The 12,932-nt window shown below is 36.5% G+C and overlaps 2 protein-coding genes across 2 annotated transcripts; one reads left to right on the top strand and one right to left on the bottom strand.

Annotated features, from left to right (window-relative positions):
• Nucleotides 1-279: 279 nt before the first annotated feature.
• LOC113753965 (pentatricopeptide repeat-containing protein At1g59720, chloroplastic/mitochondrial) lies at nucleotides 280-2,473 on the bottom strand. Its single transcript, XM_027298244.1, has one exon. It carries the CDS (start codon nucleotides 2,455-2,457, stop codon nucleotides 628-630), a length of 1,830 nt encoding a protein of 609 aa, XP_027154045.1. The 5' UTR covers nucleotides 2,458-2,473; the 3' UTR covers nucleotides 280-627.
• Nucleotides 2,474-7,498: 5,025 nt separating this feature from the next.
• On the top strand, nucleotides 7,499-11,159 carry LOC113753614 (dnaJ homolog subfamily B member 1-like). The gene is made up of 2 exons (XM_027297810.1): nucleotides 7,499-8,446; nucleotides 10,340-11,159. The coding sequence occupies exons 1-2, from the start codon at nucleotides 7,959-7,961 to the stop codon at nucleotides 10,785-10,787; spliced, it is 936 nt and encodes a 311-aa protein (XP_027153611.1). The 5' UTR covers nucleotides 7,499-7,958; the 3' UTR covers nucleotides 10,788-11,159.
• Nucleotides 11,160-12,932: the final 1,773 nt, after the last annotated feature.

Below are 12,932 nucleotides of genomic sequence, written 5' to 3'. Positions count from 1 at the left end.
CAAATATTTTGCTGTAAACGTCTTTGAGGTTAAAACTGAAATTTGATCTTTGGTAATCTCCAATATTTGTTTGTTTCGTTGATGAACTTAGTGGAAGAATGCAGAGAACAAAATGCCAAACGAGCTAGTAAACTTCAATGTCAATTTGATAAAAGCATTCACCTAACATTGCCATATACTCACGGAACATCCACGAGGATAAAATTAAATAACGGGTCATGTCTTGTCTTCACTCTTCATACGTATATACCTTAGAGAAACATTTCCTTGACCCCTGTTACTCGTTTCATATTCCCAGCTGAAAGGTCCCGTGGAGTGATTGATCCTCCTCGTAGGAGTAGATAGGGTTCAATGAAACAAACAATAATGACATCGATTATGCCTGCCACAACTTTTTGTTTGTTCGAAATGCTACCTAATCTTGACTATCAGAGGAGATTACTACAGCGCCATGACATCAATACATTGCCAGTTCCAGCAACACGCGCGGGTCCTAAAGCGGTAGCAGCACCAGGGAGAGTACGAACAGAGCAATAAATGGTTAACCTCTTCACCGGCGGAATGCTATGCTAATGGCCTTGAGAATTCAGTGTGGTTTAGAATGTGAGTGCGCATTACAAAGCCAAATTACCAATAATCCATGCAAGAACACGACCCATCAAGAAAATGATGGAACCTTAAACGATCTCTAACAATTACTTCTACATTGAAAATTTTGGATATTAGCTTGATCACATTGTGGCAGTCACTGCAGAAACGGAGATTTTTAAATATGCGAATAGGCACTCCTGGTTTTTGGTTCAGAAGTCCGAATGCAACCGCTAGTCTCTCGCTGTGCAACCGAAGAGACCGCCCTTTTCCATCACCACCTTCATCTACCATAGCTGCCTGTGAAATATCAGGACTATAACCCATAGAAGTCAACTTTTCTTCAATCACATCTAAATGCTGGTAAATCTCCGTAGTTTGAGGATGAGATGTATCCCCAGCAAAAAATTCGTGAGCAATGCCATCAATTTCGACCATACTACAGCCAGGCTCTTTGTTAACACCCTTTTCTGCCATCAGTTTCCTGACCAAGCCAACCTCGTTCCAGCGATTAGCTAAGGCATACAACCTTGACAATAAGACATACGCACCACTGCAATCGCTGCCTTCACATTCAATCATATGCCTGGCCATTTCTTCACTAAGCTCTAGTCCTGCATCTTTCTTGCAACAAGCATCAAGAAGACTCCTCCAAATCACCGAATCGGGTTTCATTGGCATGCTGAATACAGTATCAAGTGCTTCGTTAATGAGGCCAGCGTGAGATAGAAGATCAATAAGACAACCATAGTGTTCCAAAACAGGGATAATGTCAAACTCCTTAACCATCTTATGAAAGTATTTGCGACCCTCGTCAACCAAACCTCTATGATTACATGCGCTTAAAACACCAAGAAATGTTATCGAACTAGGAACAAATCCACCCTCATTAACCATTCTTTCAAAGTATTCTATAGCAGCCTCAAACTTCCCGTGCATGGCAAATCCGAGAATAATTGAATTCCATGAATTTACATCACGATTCCTCATTCCCTCGAAAACCTGCACAGCCAAATTTACTGATCCACATTTACCGTACATATCCACCAACGAATTATTTACTAAAATTTCAAGATTTACATCAAATTTACACTTCCGCAAAACATAAACATGAGCCCAAATGCCCAAAGACAACGCCCCTAAACCAGCACAAGCAGCAATTACACTCTGTACCGTATATCCATCAGGTTCAAACAGCATCTGCATTTCAGAAAACATTCTCAACGCACCCTGCAATTCCCCCACCTCAACTACAGCATTCATCATAGCATTCCACGACACGACACTTCTATCCGGCATTTCCTCGAACACTTTCCTCGCATACTCCAAACATCCACAAGAAGCATAAAAATGAATTAAGCTGTTGTTAATATATACATCTGAACCAAACCCCCGTTTCAAAACCTGTCCGTGAACTTGCGTGCCTTCGAATAGAGCAAATAAATACGCACAAGCTTTTAGCACAAATGGGAAAGTATACTTGTCAGGTAAAACATTTTCCTCGTTTAACATTTGATAAAATAGCATAATTGCTTGTTCTTTGTGGTCTGCACTATGAGCATGGGCTCTTATAAGAGTGTTCCAAGTGAACGAGTCACGATCTGGGAGCCGTTTAAACACGTTTATAGTGTATCTGAGGTCATGCAAAGACGAGAATTGGAGAATTTTTTTAAAGAGGCGGGATATGTCTGGGTCGGATTGTGGGGGAGTGGTGCGGAGGGCGTGAGCATGGATTTGTTTGAGCTGAGAAACGGTGGTGCATTGGGTTAACAGGTGGAGGAGATGGGCAGGGGAGCTGACCGAAAGGATGGTTGGGATGATGGCGCCGGTGACAGAAGGTGGCGGACCGGGTGCGGCGGCAAGAATCATTGGAGCCTTTCTGGCGCGAACCAAAACTTCGATTAAACTGTGAACCCGAACCCGACCTTTTCTTGGTCGGCAGACAAATTGCCAACAGTTGGCAAAAGAGTTGGGCTTCTTCCAACTGACATGCACACCATTGATGAAGAGAGGAATGTGGGCCATTGAAATGAAAGGCAGATTAGACGATAAGTGGACTGCATGACCACAGGCCCACACTAGCAATTGGTTAACACACACCCAAAGCAAAAAAAAAAAAAAAAAAAGTAAGAGATTATTTATTCCAATTTCCTCTTCAAAGCTCAGAGTTTTGATTATCATGTTTCAGTGTGATCTTCTGTTATAATGTTAATTTTTGTTTATTATTAAAAAAAAAGAAAAAAAAAGTACAACTCTTATGTGTTGAAAAGAATGAATAAAAATTGGTCCAAAATTAATTTTAAAAAAATCCATTCTTACTACAAAGTAGAATGTGTAGATTGTTGACAATTAAAACAAAGAGCTACATATTTGCATACGTGTGAAATTCTTTAGTGTGGTGGGTTTTTTTTTTTTTTTTTTTTGTTTTTGTTTTGGGGTAAGGAGAAAAGGTGCGTAGCAATAAGTCACAGACACATCTTCTAGACCATCAACTTTCCAACAATTCATATTTACATATTCTTGTGTCTGTCCAGTGAGCTTACTTCCTATCTGCCTTTTGATCCCTTGGGTTCCAACTTGAACTAGATTGACACTGCTGGGTTTCATGTGGGCCTAGTACTATAATAATAATCATGAATCAATTGGCCCACTGGTTTGAACCGAATCATGCAGGTGGAGCTTTTTCCAACACTGCCCATGGGCCTCCTCATGCTACCTCGCAATAATGGAAATTTTTAAAAAAATATATCAAAAAAATCAATAGTAGGGTCTAAAGCCAAGAAATTTTTTTTTTCATCGTCATTTTATCCACGTATCCATATGGATTTTTCAGATAAATCATATATTGTAACAATTGATAGAAAACAAGGTTTAAACCATCAAATAGCTCAATATTTGATTTGTACTCATTTCAAATATTTGCTCGTCAACTAAGATAAGATTCCAAATTCATCTCAAACTTAACTCAATTAGTACTATCATATTTCAATTTTATATTTAAAATTGTCAAACTTTATTTAGTGAAATATCATCTGAGTTCAACTCAATAATTAAATAAAAATAAACTTTGAGTACTATTTTGAACCCGTTAAAACAAACAAACAAACAAAATTCAACTCTAGAGTGTTGGATTTTACGCCCTATATTTGAGTGATTTTAATGCACTTCTTGTGGTTGGATTACTATTTTTAAGAATTTTTGTAAAAAAAAAAAATGTACCGTACAATTTGATGTATATATAAAATAAAAAGATGATTGAGAAATGTGTTCACAAAAAACATAAAAATTTTCCCCGTGCAGAACCACAATCCAAACAAGGACAGCAGAAGATCCATGATCTGGTTTACAAAGAGACGACGTCGTAAGAGGGCCAGGCGTCCAGTCGCCAAGTTGCCAACCAGCGACGCCAAAACAGATTCCGTAACGACCGCACACGCTTGAAATTGAAGATACTCTGTCGGCCCACCCCCACGCCTCCTTCTACGCGCCTGCACGTTCTCCACAGTCCATTCCTTTGCCTTACCGCTCACTCGCCTTTCTTTATCATTTTCTTCAACCCCCACCCCTTCCCCACATTTCCCGTCCCTCACAGCCCCGTCAGCCACACCCCCACTCACCCACGCCCACTCCCAAACCCCACGTGTCTGACGTCATCATGGATGGAGGGCCTAAACACCATCCAAAGGTCGGACAAATCAAATGCGCCAATCAGAAGACATGTTTATCTACTCATCACATAATCGCAATTAACCTTGATTTGTCGTTTTTGTATCTTTATGAGAAAAGAAAAGACCAATTCTATACTTCTTTTAGTAAATTATTCAATTCAATTTTCATCCAAATAATAGCAGTAGTCAAGATTTTAAATGTTCGAAACTGCTACAATTTGAGAGTCCGAAAAAAAAAATACTAATTTCATAATCTAATAATAAATGTAACCAGAGGATATGTGTGTATCAATTGTAATGAATTTTGAGTTAATATAGAATTTCATGTAATTATTTCAGTTATGTACAATAACTTTTACATACACTCATTTCATTTCTAAGTAAGCTTATATCAAATAATGTATGTAATCTAATTAATGTGTATAACTAAAAGTAGACAAAATACTCCCTCCGTCCCACTTTGATAGTCTTGTTTTCCTTTTTTCGTCTGTCCCAAATTGTAGTCCACTTTCCAATTGAAAAATGTAGTCGTATTTTAATTTTCCTAAAATGCCCTTATTCAATGTAAGTTGTTGTTACTATAAACCTACCCCATTTAATGAGAGTTGATTCTTTTTTTACCATCAATTAAAGTTCCCATAAAGTTGTACTCTATTTAATGTGAGGGTATTTTAGGAAAATAGCAATCTAAATTTATTTTTCCAACAAAATTAACTATTTTTTCTTAAACTGTGTGAAAAAAGAAACAGGACTATCAAAGTGGGACGGAGGGAGTATTTATTTTTTTTATGTGAAAGTAAACAGACTAATTTATGCTCAAATATAGTTTTATGGTATGCTAATTGTCTTGCATAATTAAATCTCTCATTCTAGAGTGTTTTGATCGGAAATTATTTGAAGATTTTTTTTTCGATTGATCGTAAAATGAAGTTATCTATATCTATATGTATTCAGGAAGGGATTTTTAGCAGAAACCCTCTCAATGTCTTCTAAACTTGTCATACTTTTTTCTAAATTTTTGTATTTATTTTAATACATAAAAAAGTAGTGGGTTATAACCCACCTTATCACCAATCAATATTCCCACTATCTCACTCCCACTATCCCACTATCTTAACTCATATTTTTGTATTTATTTTAATACATAAAAAAGTAGTGGGTTATAACCCACCTTATCACCGATCAATATTCTCACTATCCCACTATCACATTATCACCAATCAATATTCCCACTATCTCACTCCCACTATTCCACTATCTTAACTCATCCTACAATTACTCCTACAAATCCTTCTTTTACTGATCGACTTAATTAACTTATCGAGTTAATTCCCTCACCCTCTCTCTCAGTTTCTTATTTGTTTTGGGTTCTCTATTGATTTTGTAAATGTATTGATTTTGTTTCTTTTGTGAGCAGTAGTGGAAGATATTATGTGCAGAGACTCCAGCAGAAATCAACCTTCTTGCGGCCGGCTTAATTTTCCAGGTCAGTCCCCTCTGCCTTTTAAGTATGTTTTGTTTTTGCTTTGTTTTTTGTCATGAATGATATTGCATTGATTTTCTGATCATCCATTATTTCTGAAAATTTTTTACAAAATCTTATGAACGGTTGTTTGCTTATTGTTACACCGTAAAACAAAGATAAAAAGGTATTGCTTGCTTATATAATTGCGGATGGTATTGGTTCATGATTGAGGGTTCTACTATTTCTAACATAAATTGTATATTATAAAAATTTATTTGTTTGTATTACTGAAATTTTTTTAATTATTTTTTATTTGCACATTTATCACATAAAATAGGTGTTACGATAGTTATTTTCATAATTTTATTCCAAAAATGATCGTGCATGAAATAAAAAATGATTTTTTTGATAATTTAAAAAAATAATTAAAAATGGTTTATAATTGGAGAAAAACAATTCAAATACTACTAATAACTAAGGCACTATACGCCCATTATTAAAATTGGATTAATTTTTAATTTCGTCAGAAATCCTTTTGGCAAAATTGCATTCTAGCCTTTCTTTTCTTTATCAACAATGACAATTACAACTACGTGATTCATCTATCTAGCAACAGCACAATTCAACTCATGGAATAAATAGTTCATTGCTTAAAGTACTTAAACGAAATGTTAGAGCCAAGTCCTACTTAACACCTGCAAGTAATATATTACAATTAGAAAAAAGAAAATGATTCAAGAGGAGCAAAAAATTCACCAAGCCCCTGACATATGTGCAATCGTCAAGACACTTTTGAGCATTTAAAACTGCATTCCTTAGTTCAAGTAACCACTTCTCTGTAATTATTTTCATTTGATTACAATGCAATTCTATTAAATTATATTGATGCTATTTCTATATTAATTATTGTATTTTTTTGGTTAACAGTTCTCATACAATGTATCACTATTTACACATAAAATAAATACATAAACTATTGATTTTTAATTTAATATATATTTTATTTATAGATCAAAGAAATGAAAAATCTAATGTCCTCAAGATCGCCAGGCATCCACATCACCAATGATTTTGCGTGATTATGGTAAATATACAGTTTCTTATATCGTCATACTCATCTTACATACACACTTTTTGGCTGCACTATCTTGCTAAATCAACTATAGATACAATACAATACAATTGTATTACAATTGTTCGATTAAAATACAATTGTATTACATTCTATTGATGCTATTTATAGACAACTTAGCAATTTTATAGATTAGCAATTTATTTTATTTTATAGATTACCAATTATTACATGTACCAAAATATTTTTATATAGGGATTACTTCATTAACTATGGGTGCTAATAACAATTCAATTGGTGCGTATTTTTCATTTGATTACAACACAATTGTATTAAATTCTATTGATGCTATTCTATATTAACTATTGTATTTTTTTGTTAACAATTCTCATACAATGATACAAAAAATTCTCATACAACCGAAAAAGACGGTTCTTGAATGATATATACATTCTATTGTTAAATAGGTATTATATTTTAATTTTATTGATAAATTTTGTTCACCTTTATTTGTTCACCATTTTATTTTTTTTTTCAATAATGTCAGCACCGTGCATAGCACGGGTATTCCCACTAGTTTTAGAGTAATATGGTATTGACAATTGTATACTAATTCATGTGCTACAAATACAAATACAATTCGTGATTAGTTGGTTTGAAGTGTAAAGTAAACAGTATTGGTAACACACACAATTTACTGATTGATCTGAATCCCCTCTCACTCAGTCACTTGTCTTGTCCCCCCATACATCTTGTTCCACTATCTCTCGCGTCGCGGCGCCACCTTCACTCACCACCTCGTCACCCACACAAATTCCCATTAAAAATATCTCGCTCTCTGCGTATCTTAGCGCATCATCCGCCGTTTAGCTAGTCTGCGCATTCGCGTACCTTCAGCGTTGACGACCGGCCGACTCGCCGGAGCTCTCCTCCTCGTCCTCTATTCTTTATCCAATCCAACCAATCATCGATATTCCCTCCCCTATATCTCTCCACATTCTTCTCGGATTACTCAAGTCCAAATTTTTTAATTTACCCTATTACTACTACATTCCCAACCGACTCCCAGCAGCATCGAAGTTCAGCGACCTCGCTTTTTAAAACCCAGCTATCATTTCTCCAAGAACATTACCCAAAAAAAGAAAACAAACAGGCACACAAAACAATGGGCATTGATTACTACCATTTATTGAAAGTACCGAAAAATGCAAGCGAAGAGGACCTGAAGAAGTCGTATAAGCGGCTCGCGATGAAGTGGCATCCGGATAAGAACAGCGAGAACAAGAAAGAAGCGGAGGCCAAGTTCAAGACGATTTCAGAAGCGTATGATGTCTTAAGCGATCCCCAAAAGCGGCAGATCTATGACTTGTACGGCGAGGAAGGCCTCAAGTCCGGCCAGTTTTCTACTGCTTCACCTATTAGTGCTGGTGGCGCTGCTAGTGGGAGAGGATTTAAGTTTAGCCCTCGGAATGCGGATGATATTTTTGCTGAGTTTTTCGGTGGATTCGACGGGAATTATGCTGTTAGCGGCGGCAATGGAGAGCTGAAGAAGGCTGCGCCGATGGAGAATAAGCTTCCCTGTAGCTTGGAGGAGCTGTATAAAGGATCTAAAAGGAAGATGCAGATTTCCAGGATCGTCCTTGATGACTACGGGTCCGTAATAATCTCTGATTCTCTAATTCCACATTTTAATTTTAAAATTTTACCATTTTTTGTTGGTTTTATTTATTGGAAAATGGCTGGAATTGGATGAATTCTCCAGAGAAATAGACGTTACTTTAGATGTTAGTTTTGGCACTTTTCTTTTTTCCTTTTTCATGCTTAGTTTTCTCTTTACTAAAGATTGCTTTTTGATGAAATCGAGTGTTGAAGAATTTGAAATTGATGGATGGGAGTTGAATTCTGGAATTTGCTAAATATAGCTGGATTCCAACTTGTTAATATTAGCTTGACAGGCTATGGGCTGAGGGCCTCGACAATCGTGGAGAGAAATGTAAAACCAATTAGCATTTTGATGCCAACAAATCTTGACCCTTCGTTTTCAACTTAATCCTCGTCGAGGTGACAAAATATCTCTCATGGTTGAACTGTGATGGTTGAGGCTAGTCGCCCATCCCAAAGTAGACCTGATCCTTTTTGTTGTGCTGAAATCTTGTGATTCCACTAGGATACTTGGAAAGAGAAAAAAACTTTTCCTTGCTGGGTAATGAACAATGTGGTAATTCAGAAAGAAAGTAAAAGTTTTGAAAAATTTTGCTTTTGCTAGCAATGCCAGTAATGCCTCCAGACGAATGTTATTGGTTGTGTCCTCAAATGTCTACAGTTGGAACAAGCTCTGGTGACTTTGTCGGTTAATTATCATGGTAAGGGTAAGACTTGAAAGTCCCTCGTCTGCACGAAGGCATGACTTGTGGAGAGAGATGAGATTAAAGTTAGTGTATTTGGAATGTGCAATGACCATGTGAAATGCTGCAGGAAGAAAAAATGATAATCAGTTTCCATGGTAGTCAGCACGGGTTTGTAAAAGATGTCTTATGGGTGATATCTAGTAATATGAATCTTCCACATTATGAGTGGAAAGTGGATCTTTCTTATTTGTGCCTTGGAGGAGTGTAATATTGCAATATGTTAAGAGAGGTCTCACGAGGGCTGTAACTTGTTAGCTAAAAGCATATTTATGCATTGTTCTATTTTTATCCCTGGGAAGATTTTCACTTGCTGCTTTCTACGGTATTTACCTACAAACAACAGACCAAACTGTAGTTCCGGAGGTGATAATGTCCTTTGCCAGTGACGTTAAATCCAAACCTGGTTTGCTGAATATGGCCCGTGCACTTCCTTAATGGGAAATTGCTAATCCTTTAGCTGCACTCTGTATTCACTTGAATATAGAAGTCTATTGATGATGTTGTACTGTATATCTCCATATAAAAATGACTTGATAGATAACAAGTGAATGTTAACAACACAATGGGTTGAAAGGCTTTTTCTAGAATATGTAAATATGATGATTCTACAAGGATATATAAATATGATAAAGTCCAAAGATAATGAATTAAGGATGCCTTTAGTGATTGTGACAGGCTGGTAGTAATCATGGTAAGAATGGTCTCTACTTCCAATGCTTCATCATGTAATTTTCATTTGATTATTTGTTCTGTGTATGTAAGTTTTTTAGAACCATATGGCACAAGATAATTCACATTTCACCGACAGTGTTCTAACATATGGGCCATACCTTTTATTTTATTTTATTTTATAAACTTAATCTTGGGGATCCATATCCCCTTCTCTTGTAGAGTGATGCTTCATGCCTCTATGGGGAAGCATCCCTGACTTCATGTGTCAAATGTTATGAGTCCATAAACAAGTATTTGTCAGAGGTATGTTTGTGTCTGAAATGTGCCTGCACTGGAAAAGCTGTCTGTAAATTGGTTTTGTGAATTTTGGCTCTCTCTGGTATACTTAATATCTTATATTAGAATAAAAACCACCAATATTTGTTGTACTATTCAGTTTGGCCTGATGTTGTAGTTATCATTGCAGCAAGCCTGTGACCGTGGAAGAGGTGTTGTCAATACATATTAAACCAGGTTGGAAGAAGGGTACAAAGATTACATTCCCTGAGAAAGGGAACTACGAACTTGGTCGTGCTCCTGGGGATCTGATATTTGTAGTTGATGAAAAACCTCATGCTGTTTTCAAGAGGGATGGCAATGATCTTGTCATGAATCAGAGGATTTCCTTGCTGGACGCTCTCACTGGGAAGACTCTCAGCTTGACAGCCTTGGATGGGAGAGAGCTGAGCATCCCAGTCAAAGATATTGTCAAACCTGGCCATGAGCTGAGGATCCCAAATGAAGGGATGCCCATATCAAAAGAACCTGGTAAGAAAGGAAATTTGAGGATTAAGTTTGATATAAAATTCCCATCCAGGCTCAGCTCAGAACAAAAATCTGAACTGCGGAGGGTACTTGGGAGGACTGCTGATTAGTCCAAAATGAAGCACTGAAGAATATAGCTAACCAGTTATAGTGGAAATGCACCTGGATGTAAATACATCGTAACTTTGCTTGGACTGGTAGGAAACACTGTGCATAATAGGAGTATAGTTTAATTCGGTCGCGTGCAATATATTTGAGTTGTGTCTGGCCCCAAGTGTAGCATATTGAGCTGGTGTTCTAGTGATCGATGTTAATTTTGATGTTCAATGTTCAAATCTGTGGAATAGAAACCGAATAATGGTATATTGGATTTGGTGGAGGTTGTCAACCTCGTATTTTGTTGGCATAAATATCTTGATCCAGTTGTGTGAAAACTTGTGTTGACTTGGTTTCTGGGATATCTATCATCTGTGTTTCATAGGCGAAGACTTGGCTTTCGATTGCTTGATGGCGTTAAATAATCTTTAGGTCATTTCGCTGAGATTCACTTTGATTGAATACAAGCGCATCTGTATAATGGCTAATTTTATTATCACAGATATTGAAGACGACAGAAGAATTGAATTGCCAGCATCACGGGGTTGCAAAATCAAATCCTCCTCTAGTTGTTGCCCTTTATTCAGGTCATACAACTAAGCTGCCCCTAGGGTACTGATTCCATCGAAATGAGTTTTTCAATCTTCCTTTCTAGTTCTTTCCACAAGCCGATCAACTTCTTGTCCATCCTTCACAAGTATGCACATTGGCGGCGTCTGTATTCCAAATTGCGGAACTGCATCCTGTTGGATATAATATCCGATTGTTAAGCATATTGTGCAAAGTCTATATATATATATATATATATATAGGGAGAGACATACAGCCATCTCATCAACATTCATTCGCAACGTCCTTGTACTTGTCAGCAAGATCATTGAAAGTTGAATCCGTGACTTCACCAGCTCCACTCGATGATGCTGAGTAGAAGACCATCTTACAGCACAAAAGGATCCACTTAGAGATAGATTACAGCAAAATTTGTAGCATATACATATGTGGGTGTGTATATATATGCATAGCAGTCATTCAAAAAAGGAAACCAGTTTGTCAGTTTCCTGGGTGTTCTGCCCATTTGCTGCACATCAATGCCGAATCGGGTTCGGACATAATCATCATCGCTTGCTTGCAGAACAACTCAAATTCAAAGGCAACGCGAATGGGGACATAATCATCAACCCTCCCCCACCCTCCGCCCTGTTGCCTATTAATTCCCCCGCCCCGTTTCCCCTGCGCACTCGTGGGGTTAAAAAAAATTTATTATATAATTTTAATATAATTAAATTTGAGCAAATAATCAAGTACTAAAATATCAACATATCATCAAATTATTATTCATTGTAACTTCACAATTGAAACTCATAAAAATAATTAAACAAAAATTATTTGAATACAATCTAATATGATAAAACAAATATAACTAAAATAATTAAGTTTTTACTTTTGATACAAATACAAATATTAAATTATTATTGTGTTTTTTTTAGAAAAAAATGTTATTGCATTAAGTGTAGTTAGGAATTTAATATAAATGTATTAATAAATTTAGTATAAATAATTAATAAGTTTTATTAATAGACATGTATAATTAGTAGTATAATTGATAATATCATTATATATATAATTATGCACATATATATATACATATATATTTTTCCAAATGGGTGGCGGGGCGGGGGGAATAATAGACCCCGCGGGGCAGGTGCCCGCGGGCACCCGCACCCGTTGTCATTCCTAAACGCGAACCCTCATTCAAGGCCTGCGCCTTGTTGACCCTCGGTTTCCATCTTCTAATTTTTCTGAATAATAATTTGCAACTTCTTTGGAACAATAAGCCCCCTAAAATCACTCACTTTGGATCACTCTTGGATGGGGATCCTTATACACACACACACACACACAAACAACTAGTCAATGTAGCAAGAGGATTTAAAAAAGAAATGTTGCAAAAGGTAATTATCCTAGTAAAATTTTCAAAATAAAACTTCTAGCAATTGGACGAGGATTATATTCCATGGAGCCTTTATCAACGTAGACCGTTGGCGTTGAGTTAGAATCAGGATTGATGCTTATGCATTCACAGGAGGAATCTATTTTTTTTTTATTTTTTATTATGCTCCTTGAATTGTATTCCATCCATCCTATTTACCAGCGCCACG

The sequence above is a fragment of the Coffea eugenioides genome, chromosome 11 (assembly GCF_003713205.1).
Source record: "Coffea eugenioides isolate CCC68of chromosome 11, Ceug_1.0, whole genome shotgun sequence".
NCBI classification, from domain to species: Eukaryota; Viridiplantae; Streptophyta; class Magnoliopsida; order Gentianales; family Rubiaceae; genus Coffea; species Coffea eugenioides.
This window is presented reverse-complemented; position numbering and strand designations above follow the sequence as displayed.